We start from the raw sequence: 18,210 nt of genomic DNA, 5'->3' as shown, positions 1-18,210 counted from the left end.
GCTGGGCGGAGAATCATGTCATAGCACTGTCAGCAGTGTTCCTCCCGGGAGTGGACAACTGGGAAGCAGACTTCCTCAGCAGACACGACCTTCACCCGGGAGAGTGGGGACTTCATCCAGAAGTCTTCCACATGATTGTGAACCGTTGGGAAAAACCAAAGGTGGACATGATGGCGTCTCGCCTCAACAAAAAATTGGACAGATATTGCGCCAGGTCAAGAGACCCTCAGGCAATAGCTGTGGACGCTCTGGTAACACCGTGGGTGTACCAGTCAGTGTATGTGTTCCCTCCTCTGCCTCTCATACCAAAGGTACTGAGAATTATACGGAAAAGAGGAGTAAGAACAATACTGGTGGCTCCGGACTGGCCAAGAAGAACTTGGTATCCGGAACTTCAAGAGATGCTCACGGAGGATCCGTGGCCTCTACCTCTAAGAAGGGATCTGCTTCAGCAGGGACCTTGTATGTTCCAAGACTTACCGCGTCTGCGTTTGACGGCATGGCGGTTGAACGCCGGATTCTAAAAGAAAAGGGCATTCCAGAGGAAGTTATTCCTACCTTGATTAAGGCTAGAAAGGAAGTGACTGTACAACATTATCACCGCATTTGGCGGAAATATGTTGCGTGGTGTGAGGCCAAGAAGGCTCCAACGGAAGAATTTCAATTGGGTCGATTCTTACATTTCCTGCAAGCAGGATTGTCTATGGGCCTAAAATTGGGGTCCATTAAAGTTCAAATTTCGGCCTTATCAATCTTCTTCCAGAAGGAATTGGCATCAGTGCCTGAAGTACAAACTTTTGTCAAAGGTGTACTACATATACAACCCCCAATAGTGCCTCCAGTGGCACCGTGGGATTTGAATGTAGTTTTGAATTTTCTCAAATCTCATTGGTTTGAGCCTCTAAAATCGGTAGATTTAAAATACCTTACATGGAAGGTAACCATGCTATTGGCCCTGGCTTCAGCCAGGAGAGTTTCAGAGTTGGCGGCTTTATCATACAAAAGCCCATATCTGATTTTCCATTCGGACAGGGCAGAACTGCGGACACGTCCTCATTTTCTCCCTAAGGTGGTTTCGGCTTTTCACTTGAACCAGCCTATTGTGGTGCCTGCGGCTACTAGCGACTTGGAGGACTCCAAGTTGCTGGACGTTGTCAGAGCATTAAAAATATATATTTCAAGGACAGCTGGAGTCAGAAAATCTGACTCGTTGTTTATATTGTATGCACCCAACAAGATGGGTGCTCCTGCGTCTAAACAGACGATTGCACGTTGGATCTGTAGCACAATCCAACTTGCACATTCTGTGGCAGGCCTGCCACAGCCTAAATCTGTAAAGGCCCACTCCACAAGGAAAGTGGGCTCATCTTGGGCGGCTGCCCGAGGGGTCTCGGCATTACAACTTTGCCGAGCAGCTACGTGGTCAGGGGAGAACACGTTTGTAAAATTTTACAAATTTGATACTCTGGCTAAGGAGGACCTGGAGTTCTCTCATTCGGTGCTGCAGAGTCATCCGCACTCTCCCGCCCGTTTGGGAGCTTTGGTATAATCCCCATGGTCCTGACGGAGTCCCAGCATCCACTAGGACGTTAGAGAAAATAAGAATTTACTTACCGATAATTCTATTTCTCATAGTCCGTAGTGGATGCTGGGCGCCCATCCCAAGTGCGGATTGTCTGCAATACTTGTACATAGTTATTGTTACAAAGATCGGGTTATTACTATTGTTGTGAGCCATCTTTTCAGAGGCTACTTCGTTTTTTGTTATCATACTGTTAACTGGGTTCAGATCACAAGTTGTACGGTGTGATTGGTGTGGCTGGTATGAGTCTTACCCGGGATTCAAGATCCTTCCTTATTGTGTACGCTCGTCCGGGCACAGTACCTAACTGAGGCTTGGAGGAGGGTCATAGGGGGAGGAGCCAGTACGCACCATGTGATCCTAAAAGCTTTATTTAGATGTGCCCTGTCTCCTGCGGAGCCCGCTATTCCCCATGGTCCTGACAGAGTCCCAGCATCCACTACGGACTATGAGAAATAGAATTATCGGTAAGTAAATTCTTATTTTAAGGGGAAGAAAGCTGAGATAACATTTCCCCCCTCTCATGAACCAAATGAATTGTGTGAAAAAGAGCGGGAATCTCCAGACAAGAAACTGCAGTTTCCCAAAAGAATTCTCATGGCGTATCCTTTCCCTGCTAGGGCCAGGATACGATGGGAATCCTCCCCTAGGGTGGACAAGGCGTTGACACGTTTACCCAAAAGGTAGCGCTGACATACCAAGATACAGCTACCCCCAGGGATACTGCAGATAGCATGCAGAAAAGTACTTTGAAGTCCATTTACACACATTCTGGTACACTACTCAGACCGGCGATTGTATCGGCAGGGGTTTATAGCGCTGTAGCAGCGTGGACAGTTGCCTTATCAGCGGAGATTGAAACCCTAGATAAGGATACCATGTTATTGACCCTAGGATATATAAAAGATGCTGTCTTATATATAAGACATGCTCTAAGAGACATTGGTCTACTGGGTTCTAGAGTCAACGCTATGTCGATTTCTGCTAGACGTGTCCTGTGGAACATGCAATGGACAGGTGATGCCGACTAAAAGAGGCATATGGAGGTTTTACCTTACACGGGTGAGGAATTGTGTGGAGAAGGGCTCTCGGACCTGGTCTCCACAGCTATAGCTGGTAAATCTGATCTTTTGCCTTATATTCCCTCACAGCCTAAGAAAGCACGACATTATCAAATGCAGTCCTTTCGGTCGCAGAAAAACAAGAAAGTACGAGGAGCGTCCTTTCTTACCAGAGGTAAGGGCGCAGGGCACAGCTAGTTCCCAAGAACAGAAGTCCTCCCCGGCCTCTACTAAACCACCGCATGACGCTGGGGCTCCGCTAAGGGAGTCCGCCCCAGTGGGATCACGTCTTTGACTCTTCAGCCACATCTGAGTTCACTCACAGGTGGATCCCTGGGCAATAGAAATTGTTTCTCAGGGTTACAAGCTGGAATTCGAAGAGGTGCCTCCTCGCTGGTTTTCCTTATCGGCCCTACCGGCTTCTCCCCCAGAAAGGGAGATGATAATAAATACAATTCACACATTGTATCTCCAACAGGTGGTGCTCAAGGTTCCCCTCCTTCAACAAGGAAGGGGATATTACTCAACCTTGGCTGTAGTCCCGAAACCGGACGGTTCGGTCAGACCTATTTAAAATTAAAATCTCTGAACCTATACTTGAAAAGGTTCAAATTCAAGGTGGAATCGCTCAGAGCGATCATCGCCAGCCTGGAAGGGTGGGATTTTATGGTGTATCTAGACATAAAGGCTGCATACCTTCATGTTCCCATTTATCCACCCCATCAGGCGTACCTGAGAATTACGGTACAGTATTGTCATTACCAATTTCAGGGTAACTGGCGAAAATGATGGTGCTCCTACGCAAGCAAGGAGTCACAATTATCCCATACTTGGGCGATCTCCTAATAAGGGCGAGATCAAAAGAGCAGTTGTTGAACAGCGTGTCACTTTTGCTGAAGGTGTCACAGCAACTCGGCTGGATTCTCAATATCCCGAAGTCACAGTTGGTTCCTATGACTCGTCTGCCCTTCTTGGGTATGATTCTGAATACGGACCAGAAATGGGTTTATCTTCCGATAGAGAAGGCCAAGGAACCTAATGACTCTGGTAAAAAACCTATTAAAGCCAAAACAGGTGTCAGTGCTTCACTGCACTCGGGTCCTGGGAAAGATGGTGGCATCTTACGGGGCCATTCCCTTCGGCGGGTTCCATGCGAGGACTTTCCAATGGGATCTACAGAACAAGTGGTCCGGATCACATCTACAGATGCATCAGTTAATCACCCTGTCCCCTAGGGCCAGGGTGTCTCTCCTATGGTGGCTGCAGAGTGCTCACCTTCTGCAGGGTCGCAGGTTCGCCATCCAGGACTGGATTCTGGTAGCCACGGACGCGAGCCTCCGAGGTGGGGGAGCAGTCACACAGGGAAGAAACTTCAAAGGTCTTTGGGTCAAGTCAAAAAACTTGTATTCAAATCAACATCCTGGAGCTGAGGGCCATATACAACGCCCTTCGGCAAGCGGAAAAACATTGCTTCGCGACCTACCGGTTCTGATCCAGTCAGACAACATCACCGCAGTGGCTCATGTAAACCGCCAAGGCGGCACAAAGAGCAGAGTGGAAATGGCAGAAGCCACCAGGATTCTCCGCTGGGCGGAAAATCATGTAAGCGCATTTTCAGCAGTTCATTCCGGGAGTGGACAACTGAGAAGCAGACTTCCTCAGCAAACACGACCTGCATCCAAGAGAGGACTTCTTTAGGAAGCCTTCGCACAGATTGCAAGTCAGTGGGAACTGCCACAGATAGACATGATGGCGTCCCGCCTCAACAAGAAGCTGCAGAGGTATTGCACCAGGTCGAGGCCCTCAGGCAGTAGCTGTAGATGCCCTAGTGACACCGTGGGTGTTCTAGTCGGTCTATGTATTTCCCCCTCTTCCTCTCATACCCAAGGTGTTGAGAATGGTATGAGGGAGAGGAATGAGAACAATCCTCATTTTTCCAGATTGGCCACGAAGGACCTGGTATCTGGATCTGCAGGAAATGCTCACAGAAGATCAGTGGTTTCTTCCTCTAAGACAGGACCGGTTGCAACAGGGGCCATGTCTAGTCCAAGACTTACCGCGGCTGCGTTGGACGGCAGGGCGGTTGAACGCCGGATCCTAGCAGATAAGGGTATTCCGGATGAGGTCATTCCTACGCTAATAAAGGCTAGGAAGGACATGACATCTAAACATTATCACCGTATATGGCGAAAATATGTTTCTTGGTGTGAGGCCAGGAATGCTCCTACGGAAGAATTCCATCTGGGCCGTTTCCTTCACTTCCTGCAAACTGGAGTGAAGTTCGGTCTAAAATTAGGATCTATTAAGGTTCAGATTTCGGCCTTATCCATTTTCTTTCAAAAGGAATTGGCCTCTCTCCCTGAAATACAAACTTTTGTGAAGGGAGTACTGCATATTCAGCCTCCTTTTGTACCTCCGGTGACGCCTTGGGACCATAACGTGGTGTTAAGTTTCATTAAGTCACACTGGTTTGAACCACTTAAAACGGTGGAGTTGAAAAATCTCACTTGGAAGGTGGTCATGTTATTAGCCTTGGCTTCGCCTAGGCGAGTGTCGGAATTAGCGGCTTTATCACATAAAAGCCCCTATCTGGTTTTCCATATGGATAGAGCGGAATTGCGGACCCGTCCTCAATTCCTGCCAAAAGTGGTTTCATCCTTTCATATGAACTTTTGTGGTGCCTGTGGCTACGTGTGACTTGGAGGATCCCGAGTCCCTTGATGTGGTCAGGGCTTTGAAAATTTACGTGGCCAGATCGGCTACAGTCAGAAAAACAGCAGCACTGTTTGTCATGTATGCAACCAACAAGATTGGTGCCCCTGCTTCAAAGTAGACTATTGCTCACTGGATCTGTAACACGATTCAGCAGGCGCATTCTACGGCGGGATTGCCGTTACCTAAATCGGTCAAGGCCCATTCCACTAGGAAGATGGGCTCCTCTTGGGCGGCTGCCAGAGGGGTCTCGGCGCTACAGCTGTGCCGATCTACTACTTGGTCGGGTTCAAACTCCTTTGCAAAGTTCTATAAGTTTGATACCCTGGCTGAGGAGGACCTCCTGTTTGCTCAATCGGTGCTGCAGAGTCATCCGCTCTCTCCCGCCCGTTTGGGAGCTTTGGTATAATCCCCATGGTCCTTACGGAGTCCCCAGCATCCTCTAGGACGTAAGAGAAAATAAGATTTTAAACCTACCGGTAAATCTTTTTCTCGTAGTCCGTAGAGGATGCTGGGCGCCCGTCCCAAGTGCGGACTACTTCTGCAAGACTTGTATATAGTTATTGCTTAAATAAGGGTTATGTTATAGTCTTATCGGTCTTGGACTGATGCTATGTTGTTTTCATACTGTTAACTGGTTAGTATATCACAAGTTATACGGTGTGATTGGTGTGGCTGGTATGAATCTTGCCCTTGGATTAACAAAAATCCTTTCCTCGTACTGTCTGTCTCCTCTGGGCACAGTTTCTCTAACTGAGGTCTGGAGGAGGGGCATAGAGGGAGGAGCCAGTACACACCAGATCTAAAGTCTTTCTTAGGGTGCCAATGTCTCCTGCGGAGCCCGTCTATCCCCATGGTCCTTACGGAGTCCCCAGCATCCTCTACGGACTACGAGAAAAAGATTTACCGGTAGGTTTAAAATCTTATCTTTTCAACTGACATTTCAGCGGTGTTAAATTAAACTTAGGAATTATTATTATTATTATTATTATTATTATTAGATTTTGTGCGACAAAGTGTCTTCAGTGCCATACATAGGGGTTTGGCTGTGTACATTTACTAAATTAATTTAAATAAACCGCTATGAGAGAGGGTGATGAGAGACCTAAGGAAATGAAAGGACATTGACATTAGTGGTCTGTGCAGTTAGCAGTAGAGGTGGAACAAGTGTATTTGAGGGTAGAAATAGAGAAATGTCAGAACTTTGGTTGAAAATGATAAACCCCTTTTCATGTCGTGTTCATAACTAGAATATCTAGTGCTGGACTTTAATCTGATTTCGGTACAAGTGACAGGTGAAGAAATGTATTATAAGATCTCATAAGAAAAGTCCTAAGAGGGTTGTAATTAATTATCTACACTATGGGGTATATTTACTAAGCTTCCGATTTTGACCGAGATGCCGTTTTTTCTTCAAAGTGTCATCTCGGTAATTTACTAAGCAAAAATCACGGCAGTGATGAGGGCATTCGTAATATTTTGGAAGTCCTAGGAAAAAATCACGAATCAATACACCATCGGTCAAATACGCCTGCAATTTGGTAGAAATCGGGAATTTACTAAAAAGTGCAAATCACAAACACTGCCGTGCTGAAATACAATTCGTGAAAAAATGCTAAAAAAAACAGACCTGCTTTTTTTTACCGTGATTGGATAGGCATGCACGGATCCATGAGATCCGTGCATGTTTTTCAGTGGGAAGGGGTGGGAAATGTTTGAATTTGTTAAAAAAAAAAATGTGTGGGGTCCAATGGTGGGAACTTTGTGGTCAGCGGTTGACCGAAAGTAACCTCACCGCTGACCACAAAGTTCCCACCATTGGTTACAATGGAGCGCATAGGCGCTACATTGTAACACTGCCGTGTGCCGCCTGTCAGACAGTACAGGAGCACACAGCCGATCAGGAGGGTGCCACAACGTGGCGCTCCCTGATTGGCTGAAGAAACCCTCTTAGACATAAGTCAGAGGGGGTTTCTGGCATTCGGGGAAAGGGGTCCCATGTGAAAACATGGGGCCCCTTTCAGTTCGAGGTCGGGTGTCCGTTTTTTTTTTTTTTGACAAGTACGTGGATTACAAATGGATTACAAGCAGAAGAGCCTTCTACCCTGGATTTTGTGAGTATAATTTTTTCAACAGGTACACCATGGATTCTACATGGAGAAGAGGACCGACCCTCGTGTGAACATAAGGTAAGTATGTGTATATGGTGGTGTGGATGTATGTATTAAAGTTATACTTTCAAGGTGTGTGTCTTATGTCTTTATTGGGGTATTTTTTTTAGTAGTAGTACTACAGGTACCAGCGGGCCCGGTTTTCCGCCGCATGCTGGTACTTGTGGTTTTCCAAGTACCAGCTTGCGGGGGAGGCTTGCTGGGACTTGTAGTACTGCTACTAAAAACAATATTCAACACTTTCAACAAAGGCTATCAGCCCCCCATCCGCAGCCCTTGGATGGGGGGACAGCCTCGGGCTTCACCCCTGGCCCTTGGGTGGCTGGAGGGGGGGACCCCTTGATTTAAGGGGTTCCCACTCCTCCAGGGTACCCCGGCCAGGGGTGACTAGTTGGGTATTTAATGCCACGGCCGCAGGGCGCTGTATAAAAGTGACCCCCGGCTGTGGCATTATCTGTCCAGCTAGTGGAGCCCGGTGCTGGTTTCAAAAATACGGGGGACCCCTACGCTTTTTGTCCCCCGTATTTTTGGAACCAGGACCAGGCGCAGAGCCCGGTGCTGGTTGCTTAAATATGGGGGACCCCCTGTCAATTTTTTCCCCATATTTTTGCAACCAGGACCGGCTCAAAGAGCCCGAGGCTGGTTTGGCTTAGGAGGGGGGACCCCACGCAATTTTTTTTTTAAGTTTAAACATTTTTATTTATTTTTTACAAGATGCACAATGAAGCCCAGCACGGATCTCTCAGATCCGGCCGAGATTCATTGTATTAAAGTCGGCAGTGTTTTACAAGTCACTCACGTAAAACACTGCCAAAAAAAACAATTACATCGACATCGGTAAAACGGAAAATGCAGAATACGACAGCTTAGTAAATTAGCCGTAATAAATTCAAAAAGTTGCAAATTTACACTTGCGATGTCATTCGTGATTGAACTTTGACCTCAAACGGGAAAATACGATTCTTAGTAAATTTACCCCTATGTTGTCAAAAGTGATTGGACACTTTAAGCAAATAGATTAGTGAGATTTTATTGACGTCAGTACTTTGTAGGTCCACCACATGCAGTGATTACTGCAGACACCCTTCCTGAAAAACTGTCCACAAGTTCCTGGACAACAGCAGGCGGTATGTTTTGCTATTCCCCTTTAAGTACAGTGACCAACTGTGACACTGAAGAAGGTTGAGTTGGCCTAGAAAAAACCTGTCGATCCAATTCATTCCAGAGGTTCTCAATGGGGTTAAGATCTGGACTCCGAGATGGCCAGTCCATCTGGATTACTGAATTTTCTGTATACCAGTCCATCGTCACCCTGGATACATGACAGGTGCCATTGTCGTCCTAATAAAAACATTTGTCGTTTCCGTATAACTGCCTCAATGTAGGGAGCACAGAATTATCAAGTACATCTCTTTTCAGCGTTAATGTGGCCATGCATTACAACTAGTGGATCCATGCTAAACCAGCTGAAACAGACCACCTCCATGTTTACTGTAGGTTCTGTACACTCTGGCATCAGACATTCTCCTGACAATCTCCAAATCCAAATATGTCCATCTGATCTAAAAAGTGTAAACAGTGATTCGTCATCCCCACTCGCCACCATTGTCCCACTCCAGTGTTTGTGTACTTTACACCATTGTAAGCGCTGGGCTGCATTCTTTGTGATTAGAGGTTTATGAGCCGCCGCTCTCTTATAATATCCAAGTGTATGGGCCTTCCTAGAAAGTGTTTTTGTCGAAACAGGCACATTAGTAGCCATTTGGAACTTGTGTGCAAGGGTATGCATTGTATGACCCCTGTTCTTTTGCAGCTCCCTAGTTAGCACTCTCCAGTCCCTGGTTTGCAGTTTTGGGGGTCTTACAGGGCGAGGTGCGTTCCTGCAATGACTGTGCTTCCATGCATTAATGACAAAAGACACAGTGGATTTAGGAACCTTCCGTGTGTGTGTGTGTGTGTGTGTGTGTGTGTGTGTGTGTGTGTGTGTGTGTGTGTCCCATGCAAATTCTTGCTGAGTGTGTAACTTTTGCCTGGAGAGTGTGAATGGGAGCAGTAAATCAGTAGGGTAGCAGATGCACACAAAGCAGCTAAGCTGCGTGTGGCTGAATGGGCACAGAATAGAACAGCAAAAGACTGTAGATAGTTTGTATTTCATTCTCTTCTATGCTACAAGCAACTTATACTGTAAAAAAATCTATTATATTTCAAAATATACCTGTTATGGTGTAACATCAGAGATACACTTAATATTGAAATTAACAGTATGGGTTGATAAGAGAAAAAAGAAGGGGAGACAGGGAGAAGAAACAATTGGTATAAAGAGGGGGTAGAACAGAAACAGATAGGGGAAAAGAGTGGAGGGACACACTGCAAAGGAAGGGGGTGTAGGGACGGGAAAAGAGAGGGAAGGAAAGAAAGAAGAGAACGTGATTGAAGAAAGAGAAAAACTAGGATTTTGGTACTTACCAGGTAAATCCTTTTCTTTGAATCCATAGGGGGCACTTGAGTACTCTTGGGATATGGACGGCTTTAGCAGAACAGGCACTGAATATTTACATTTAGTAACTCTCCTCCCCTCCATACTCCCAGAATACCTCAGTGTTTTTTACTGAGCCGAACAGGAGCGATAGAGAGGATGACAATGGAGAATTACATATAACATTATAACATAACGGACAACAATAAAGTTGACACATAACGTAACTGACAACTAATAGTTGACACCATAACCGACATAACTTTAACTTTTGAACAAGTCGGTGAGAATGTGTTACCTTAAGATCCACTGAACTTACCACAAACCAGGAAAAACTGCTCTGGGTGGGCGTCCAGTGCCCCCTATGGATTCAAAGAAAAGGATTTACCTGGTAAGTACCAAAATCCTATTTTCTTTTTCATCCACTAGGGGTCACTAGAGTACTCTTGGGACGTACCAAAGCTTCCCCCTTGGGCGGGAGAGCTGTTTGGCACCTGTAACACTAGGCGGCCAAAGCTAGATGCTGATGTCGCAAACGTATCAAACTTGTAAAAGCGCACAAACATGTGCACTGATGACTATGTAGCCGCACGGCAAAGCTGCGTCGTAGAAGCCCCACGACCAGCTACCCATGAAGTTCCCACAGTTCGTGTGAAATGAGCTGTTACTGATGTAGGCAGCTGCAGCCTAGCATGAAGGTAAGCCTGACGTATGGTCAGTTTAATCCATCTGGATAAGGTCTGCTTGGAAGCTGGCCAACCTATCTTGGCAGCATCATAGAGAACAAACAATGTATTCGTCTTACGTACTGTAGACTTTCGGGCTACATAAACGCGTAGTGCGCGTACCACATCCAAAGTTCCAGAATCTTCAGTTAACACAGGAACTACTATTGGTTGATTGATGTGAAAAGATGACACTACCTTTGGTAAGGAAGCGGGATTCGTCCGAAGTTCCGCTCTGTCATCATGAAAAACCAAATACGGTGGCTTGCATGACAAGGCACCCAAATCTGAAACACGCCTTGCCGAAGCTAAGGCTAGGAGAAAAATTGTTTTCCAAGTGAGAACTTAACATCTACTTGTTGTAAGGGTTCAAAATATGAAGACTGTAAAAAATCTAAAACCAGATTCAAGTCCCATGGCGCTGTAGGTGGTATAAATGGAGGCTGGACTCTGAGGACACCTTGCAGAAAGGTGTGTACAGACGGCAACAGAGCCAAACATCTTTGAAAGTAAATTGACAAAGCAGAGACCTGCACCTTTAGTGTAGATAAACGCAGTCCTCCATCTAACCCCGTCTGTAGAAATAACAAAAGACGGGATAACTTGAAAGATGATGTCGGAAACTTCCGAGCTTCACACCAACCTATATCGGCACGCCAAATTTTGTAATAATGAGCTGCCGTAACTGGCTTCCTAGCACGTAACATGGTTGGTATAACCGATTCTGGAATGCCCCCTCTCCTTAAGAGGGCGGTTTTAACAGCCACCCCGTCAAACGCAGCCGCGCTAAATCGGGGTAAAGGAACGGACCCTGTTGTAACAGGTCCGGACGTAGCGGGAGCGGCCAAGCATCATCTGCGAGTAGTCCGCGGAGATCAGAGAACCAAGCTCTCCGAGGCCAATGAGGCGCCACTAGTATGACTGTGCCGGACTCTCGTTTGATCCGTTTTAGCAACAGAGGGAGCAGCAGAAACGGTGGAAACAGATACACGAGGCTGTATGGCCACGCGATTGTGAAAGCATCCACCGCCACTGCCTTTGGATCTCGCGTTCTGGACACATACTGGGGTGTTTGGTGATTGTGGCGAGATGCCATCAGGTCCACCTGTGGGTAACCCCACCTCTGAACCAACATGTGAAACACTTCTGGATTTAATGCCCATTCTCCTGGATGAAAATCCCGGCGGCTGAGATAATCCGCCTCCCAGTTGTCCACTCCCAGAATGAACACTGCCGACAATATCACTTGGTGATGCTCGGCCCAATTGAGGATGCAAGCTACTTCCCGCATGGCCATGCGGCTTCTCGTTCCTCCTTGTTTGTTGATGTACGCGACCGCCGTCGTGTTGTCTGACTGCACCTGGACAGTCTGAGACCGGAGCATGTGCACTGCTTGTCGTAGCGCATTGTAAATTGCCAGAAGTTCCAGGACAGTTATAGACAGCAATCGTTCGTGATCCGCCCAGAGACCCTGGAGCTGAAAATTTTGAACTACAGCTCCCCAACCTCTGAGACTCGCGTCCGTCGTTAGAATTATCCAATTCCAGACTCCGAACCGTTTCCCTGCGGTTAGATTGTGTACTTTGAGCCACCAGAGTAGAGCTACTCTGGCCCGTGGAGACAACCTCACCATCTGGTGAATCTGCAGATGCGAGCCCGACCACTGTGCGAGCACATCCAGTTGAAAAGGACGCAAGTGAAATCTTCCGAACTGAAGCGATTCGAAAGCCGCCACCATTTTCCTAACAGCCGAATGCACAAATGTACCGAGACTGTGCGTGGCTTGAGCACTAATTGTACCAGATGACGAATACTCTGTACTTTCTGTTCTGGTAGGTAAATTCTTTGATCTACCGTATCGAGAATCATTCCTAGGAATTTAAGTCGTTGAGACGGAATCAGATGTGATTTCTTGAAGTTGACAATCCAACCGTGCTGAACTAGCACATTGTACGTTAGCAACGCATGTTGGAGGAGCATCTGTTGAGATGGAGCTTTGATGAGTAGATCGTCCAAGTACGGAACTATTATCACTCCCAGGGATCTGAGATGAGCTATCATCACAGACATCACTTTGGTGAATATCTGAGGCGCTGACGAGAGGCCAAACGGTAGATCCTGAAACTGGTAATGGTTTTGCCGTACCGCAAAACGCAAGAACCTCTGATGAGGTGGCCAAATTGGAATGTGTAAGTACGCATCCTTGAGATCCAGCGCAATCATGAATTCCTGTGGCTCTAAACCTGCAATTACTGACCGCAGGGATTCCATCTTGAATCTGTAGTAAGTGACGTACTGATTGAGACCCTTTAAGTTCAATATTGGTCTGACCGAGCCATCCGGCTTTGGTACTACAAACAGGCTGGAATAATAACCCTGACCTTGTTGGTGTACAGGGACCGGAATCAAAACTGCTGAATCAAGCAGAGACTGAATGGCAATTTGCAGAACCGCCCTCTTGTCGTCCGACACAGGCAGTCCTGTCTTGAAAAACCGCAGTGGCGGGAGACAGTTGAACTCTATTTTGTAACCTTTTAACACTCAATTGCGGATCCACCCATCTGTGGATGTCTGGAACCACGCCAAATGGAACGTCTGAAGGTGTGTCCCCACAACTGGAGATCCGAGATGGGCTGGGAGCCCGTCATGCCACTGGCTTGTCGGTGACCTTAGCGTCCTGACGACTGGTGGTGGTTTGTTGAAAACCACGTGCTCGACCTAGTCTACCAGGTGTGGTTGTTGTTCCTCTACCACGGCCTCGAAAGGGCTGAGGTCTAAAGGATTTGAACGCTGGTCCAGAGTATTTCCGTCTAGGGACTGTTGGAGGCAATGGTAGGAAAACAGACTTCCCACCCGTTGCCTCAGAAATCCATTTGTCCAATTCAGGACCAAACAACTTTTCGCCACCGTAAGGTAACGCCTCTATACCTCTCTTGACCTCTGCCTGCCAAGAACGCAGCCAGAGTGCTCGTCGTGCCGTAACTAGCGACGATGAAAGGCGAGAACTGAGCTGACAGACGTCAGTAGAAGCTGTACAAAGATAATCATCAGTCTCACAGATTGGATCAGCGAGAAGTATAAGGTGATCGTCATGTAGGCCAGACTTGAGTTCTGTTATCCATACAATTAGCTCCTTAGTTACCCAAATGCCAACCAACCCAGGTCTAAGCAACACTCCTGCTGCTATATACATGGACTTTAGCATAGCTTCTAGTTTACGGTCTGAAGGGTCTTTAAGCGTAGTAGCAGTTGGTACTGGAATGGTTAATTTTTTTGTAAGTTTTGACACAGACGAATCCACCATTGGCGGATTCTCCCATGTAGATGTCACAGACTCTGGAAACGGGTAACTAGACTTATATCGGCGAGGTATAGAAAACCGTTTATCCGGATTCTTCCGTGTTTCTACTAACATCTTATTAAGAGATTCCGAAACAGGAAAACACATTGGAGATCTGTCGTTTAGTAAATACCACCTCATCATTTGTCAGAGGCTCCTCAGTCTCTGTAAACTTCAGAGACTGACGCACCGCCCTGATGAGATTATCAATGCCTGGGCTGTCAATATCTTCACTATCTGACTGCTGGTCTAATTCACCCTCCTCACCCTCATCTTGCGCAGTGAGGTCTGGCATAGAATCGTCAGAATGCAACATAGCAGAAACTGGTAAATCATAAGACAAATGAAATTTATCCCTTCTACCCTAAGTGGACTTTGACCTTTGCAAAGGCTGAGACCCCTCTGGTAGTTCTGGCGGTCTCACCCGAGACTCAGATCTTGCCGCTTCCCGCTCGTGTCGAGCGGCGGCCAATTCTGATTGCAACCCAGCCATTACATCTGCTAGTATTGCCCATGGAGGGTCCAGGGATGAAACCGGATTCGAAACCGGAGCGGAAATGGTATTTGTAGCTGAATTTACAAAACAGACTGCGCATGTGTTAGAACCATCCGGTAACACACTCTTACAGACATTGCAGGGAAACTGCTTTTTTGTTTTCGCTGGTGCCTTACTCATTATGCAGACAGACAATACAATATATAAAGACAGACAACTTGCACGACTCCGTAAAAGTGTTACTAAGGTGTGTCTATATATGGCCGAAGTGCAGTGCACGTGGCCAGTACTATATGAAACCTGATCTAAAATTCCCAGTAACACCCCTGCGCTATCCGGTGGAGTAGTGTTGTAGGACAGGAACGTTCTGGAATCAGAAACAGGAAGCATGGTTAAAATGGCCCCCATGCCATGCTTACAGTCCTAATTACAGTTCAGGTTATAAATACATGTATAGAACCTGTAACAAACCCTGTTAATATAGGCTACAGCCTATGCAATATTCCTTGTAACCCCATGCAGCAGTACTATATTGCTGCTGTTATGGGCATTCACTCCCCCTCACCCCCCCCCCCCCCCCCCCCCCCTTCCTGCAGCTAAGCTGGCTGCCTTGAGCTCCATGTACCACTGTGTCTGTAGCGGATGCGAGCGGGTGCAGGGAGCCGGCTAGTGTATGCAGAGAGCCGGGGAGCGCGTCATATAGTGCCGGGGAACTGCGTACTGGAAGTGCGCCCGGCGTCTCTGAGAGACGTGCGGCCGCTCGGAGCAGCTATGGTCTCAGTAAGCAGCGGGGCCGAAGCGGCTGTGGCGGGCGCTGAGCCACGTCTATATACAGCGGCGGTTGGAGCAGCTGGGCGGGCGGCCTGTAAACAGCGGCGGGTGCGGGCGGCGGAGAAAATCAAGCACGGACCCCACACAGCGGGGCAGCAGCGTGAGCTGACCACCCTGTCCCCCCAACATACCTGATCTCCTGTAGTGAGGGGCTATGACGGGGCTTCTTCTGTAAGCTCCGTCCAGCCTGTCATGCACTCAGAGAGTGAGCTGCTGTTGGCTGTGAGGGTGCTCTTTGTGAGGACCGACACGCCAGGAGCTGCTTCTGTGCAGCGTGCACTATCCCTGACCCAAGTTTTTTGCTAAACTGGGAAGGGATGTGCTCAAGAAAAATAAAAATCAAAGTATAAAATATCAAAGTAAGTGTGGAGATTCCACACATGTGTGTCACTGCTGTGAGCACAGAAAAAACACTGAGGTATTCTGGGAGTATGGAGGGGAGGAGAGTTACTAAATTTAAATATTTAGTGCCTGTTCTGCTAAAGCCGTCCATATCCCAAGAGTACTCCAGTGACCCCTAGTGGATGAAAAAGAAAAAACACCTGTAATGCTATGGCCACTCACTAACGAATTAGGGTCCAAAATTCTAGTAAATTGATATTCATAATAATGAAGATATTCTCTAGTACATATTAAATATGCTTTTGGGAATTGTGTCCCTAAAAAGAAAAGGGATAAACTATTTGCTAGCCAAAAAAAAAAAGACTCTGAAACAAGTAGATGAATATATTTTTACACGTCCACAGCCTCAGTTATACATTGCAGGCAATAGAATGTCATCTTGGTAAAAAGTGGTGCTGCAGGGAAAATATTGATGTTATTGTTCTGATGAGATGTAATTTTATGTAACATTTTTGCAGATTCGTCGGTTTAAAGCTAGCCAGGTGGTAATGGATAAAGCCACCATGCTTTACAACAAGTTCAAGAATATGTTTCTGGTTGGAGAAGGAGACTCCATAATAACTCAGGTTCTTAACAAGTCTCTAGCAGAACAGAAGCAGCAAGAAGAAGCCAATAAGAATAAGGAGCCAGGAAAGAGGGGACCTCACAAGAAGATGGAAAAAGAACAGAGCGCAGGTAATTGTGTTTAAAATTGTAAGACAGAACCACATTTGGACTTTGCAACTCTTAATCAGGTCCATAGTCAGTATGTTTTACTCTGACACCAAGCTGATAGATTTCGAACCTTCTCAAGCTTGGAGATTTCAAGAAGCATAGGGTGATCCAAGGAACAAGCAGGTTCCCAAAGTATAAGAAAAATACATTCTTGCAAAGGATAGTCAATCCTAAAGTAATTTCTCTGACGTCCTAAGTGGATGCTGGGGACTCCGTCAGGACCATGGGGAATAGCGGCTCCGCAGGAGACAGGGCACAAAAGTAAAAGCTTTAGGATCAGGTGGTGTGCACTGGCTCCTCCCCCTATGACCCTCCTCCAAGCCTCAGTTAGGTTTTTGTGCCCGGCCGAGAAGGGTGCAATCTAGGTGGCTCTCCTAAAGAGCTGCTTAGAGTAAAAGTTTTGTTAGGTTTTTATTTTCAGTGAGTCCTGCTGGCAACAGGCTCACTGCAACGAGGGACTTAGGGGAGAAGAAGTGAACTCACCTGCGTGCAGGATGGATTGGCTTCTTAGGCTACTGGACACTAGCTCCAGAGGGACGATCACAGGTACAGCCTGGATGGGTCACCGGAGCCGCGCCGCCGACCCCCTTGCAGATGCTGAAGAGAGAAGAGGTCCAGAAATCGGCGGCTGAAGACTTCTCAGTCTTCATGAGGTAGCGCACAGCACTGCAGCTGTGCGCCATTGCTCTCAGCACACTTCACACCAACGGTCACTGAGGGTGCAGGGCGCTTGGGGGGGCGCCCTGGGCAGCAATGAAAGTACCTATGCTGGCTAAAAATACATCACATATAGCCCCTGGGGCTATATGGATGTATTTAACCCCTGCCAGGTTATCAGAAAAACGGGAGAAGAAGCCCGCCGAAAAGGTGGCGGGGCCTATTCTCCTCAGCACACAGCGCCATTTTCCTACACAGCTCCGCTGCTAGGAAGGCTCCCAGGCTCTCCCCTGCACTGCACTACAGAAACAGGGTTAAAACAGAGAGGGGGGGCACTTATTTGGCGATATTATTATATATTAAGATGCTATAAGGGAAAACACTTATATAAGGTTGTCCCTGTATAATATAGCGTTTTGGTGTGTGCTGGCAAACTCTCCCTCTGTCTCCCCAAAGGGCTAGTGGGGTCCTGTCCTCTATCAGAGCATTCCCTGTGTGTGTGCTGTGTGTCGGTACGTGTGTGTCGACATGTATGAGGACGATGTTGGTGAGGAGGCGGAGCAATTGCCTGTAATGGTGATGTCACTCTCTAGGGAGTCGACACCGGAATGGATGGCTTATTTAGGGAATTACGTGATAATGTCAACATGCTGCAAGGTCGGTTGACGACATGAGACGGCCGGCAAACCAATTAGTACCTGTCCAGGCGTCTCAAACACCGTCAGGGGCTTTAAAACGCCCATTTACCTCAGTCGATCGACACAGACACGGACACTGACTCCAGTGTCGACGGTGAAGAAACAAACGTATTTTCCATTTGGGCCACACGTTACATGTTAAGGGCAATGAAGGAGGTGTTACATATTTCTGATACTACAAGTACCACAAAAGAGGGTATTATGTGGGGTGTGAAAAAACTACCTGTAGTTTCTCTAACGTCCTAGTGGATGCTGGGAACTCCGTAAGGACCATGGGGAATAGCGGGCTCCGAAGGAGGCTGGGCACTCTAGAAAGATCTTAGACTACCTGGTGTGCACTGGCTC

General features: G+C 47.1%; 1 protein-coding gene across 4 annotated transcripts in view; it reads left to right on the top strand.

Annotated features, from left to right (window-relative positions):
* PSIP1 (PC4 and SRSF1 interacting protein 1) overlaps positions 1-18,210 on the top strand; it is a 369,617-nt gene that overhangs the window by 327,858 nt on the left and 23,549 nt on the right. For all 4 annotated transcript variants that reach the window (XM_063914078.1, XM_063914077.1, XM_063914076.1 and 1 more), the window contains exon 15: positions 16,255-16,471. In XM_063914078.1, the coding sequence (XP_063770148.1) occupies positions 16,255-16,471 (217 nt within the window). The remainder of the gene's footprint in view (positions 1-16,254; positions 16,472-18,210) is intronic.

Source organism: Pseudophryne corroboree, chromosome 1, assembly GCF_028390025.1.
Source record: "Pseudophryne corroboree isolate aPseCor3 chromosome 1, aPseCor3.hap2, whole genome shotgun sequence".
Taxonomy (NCBI): Eukaryota; Metazoa; Chordata; class Amphibia; order Anura; family Myobatrachidae; genus Pseudophryne; species Pseudophryne corroboree.
Note: the sequence above shows the minus strand (reverse complement) of the source record. Positions and strands in the feature narration are given on the sequence as shown.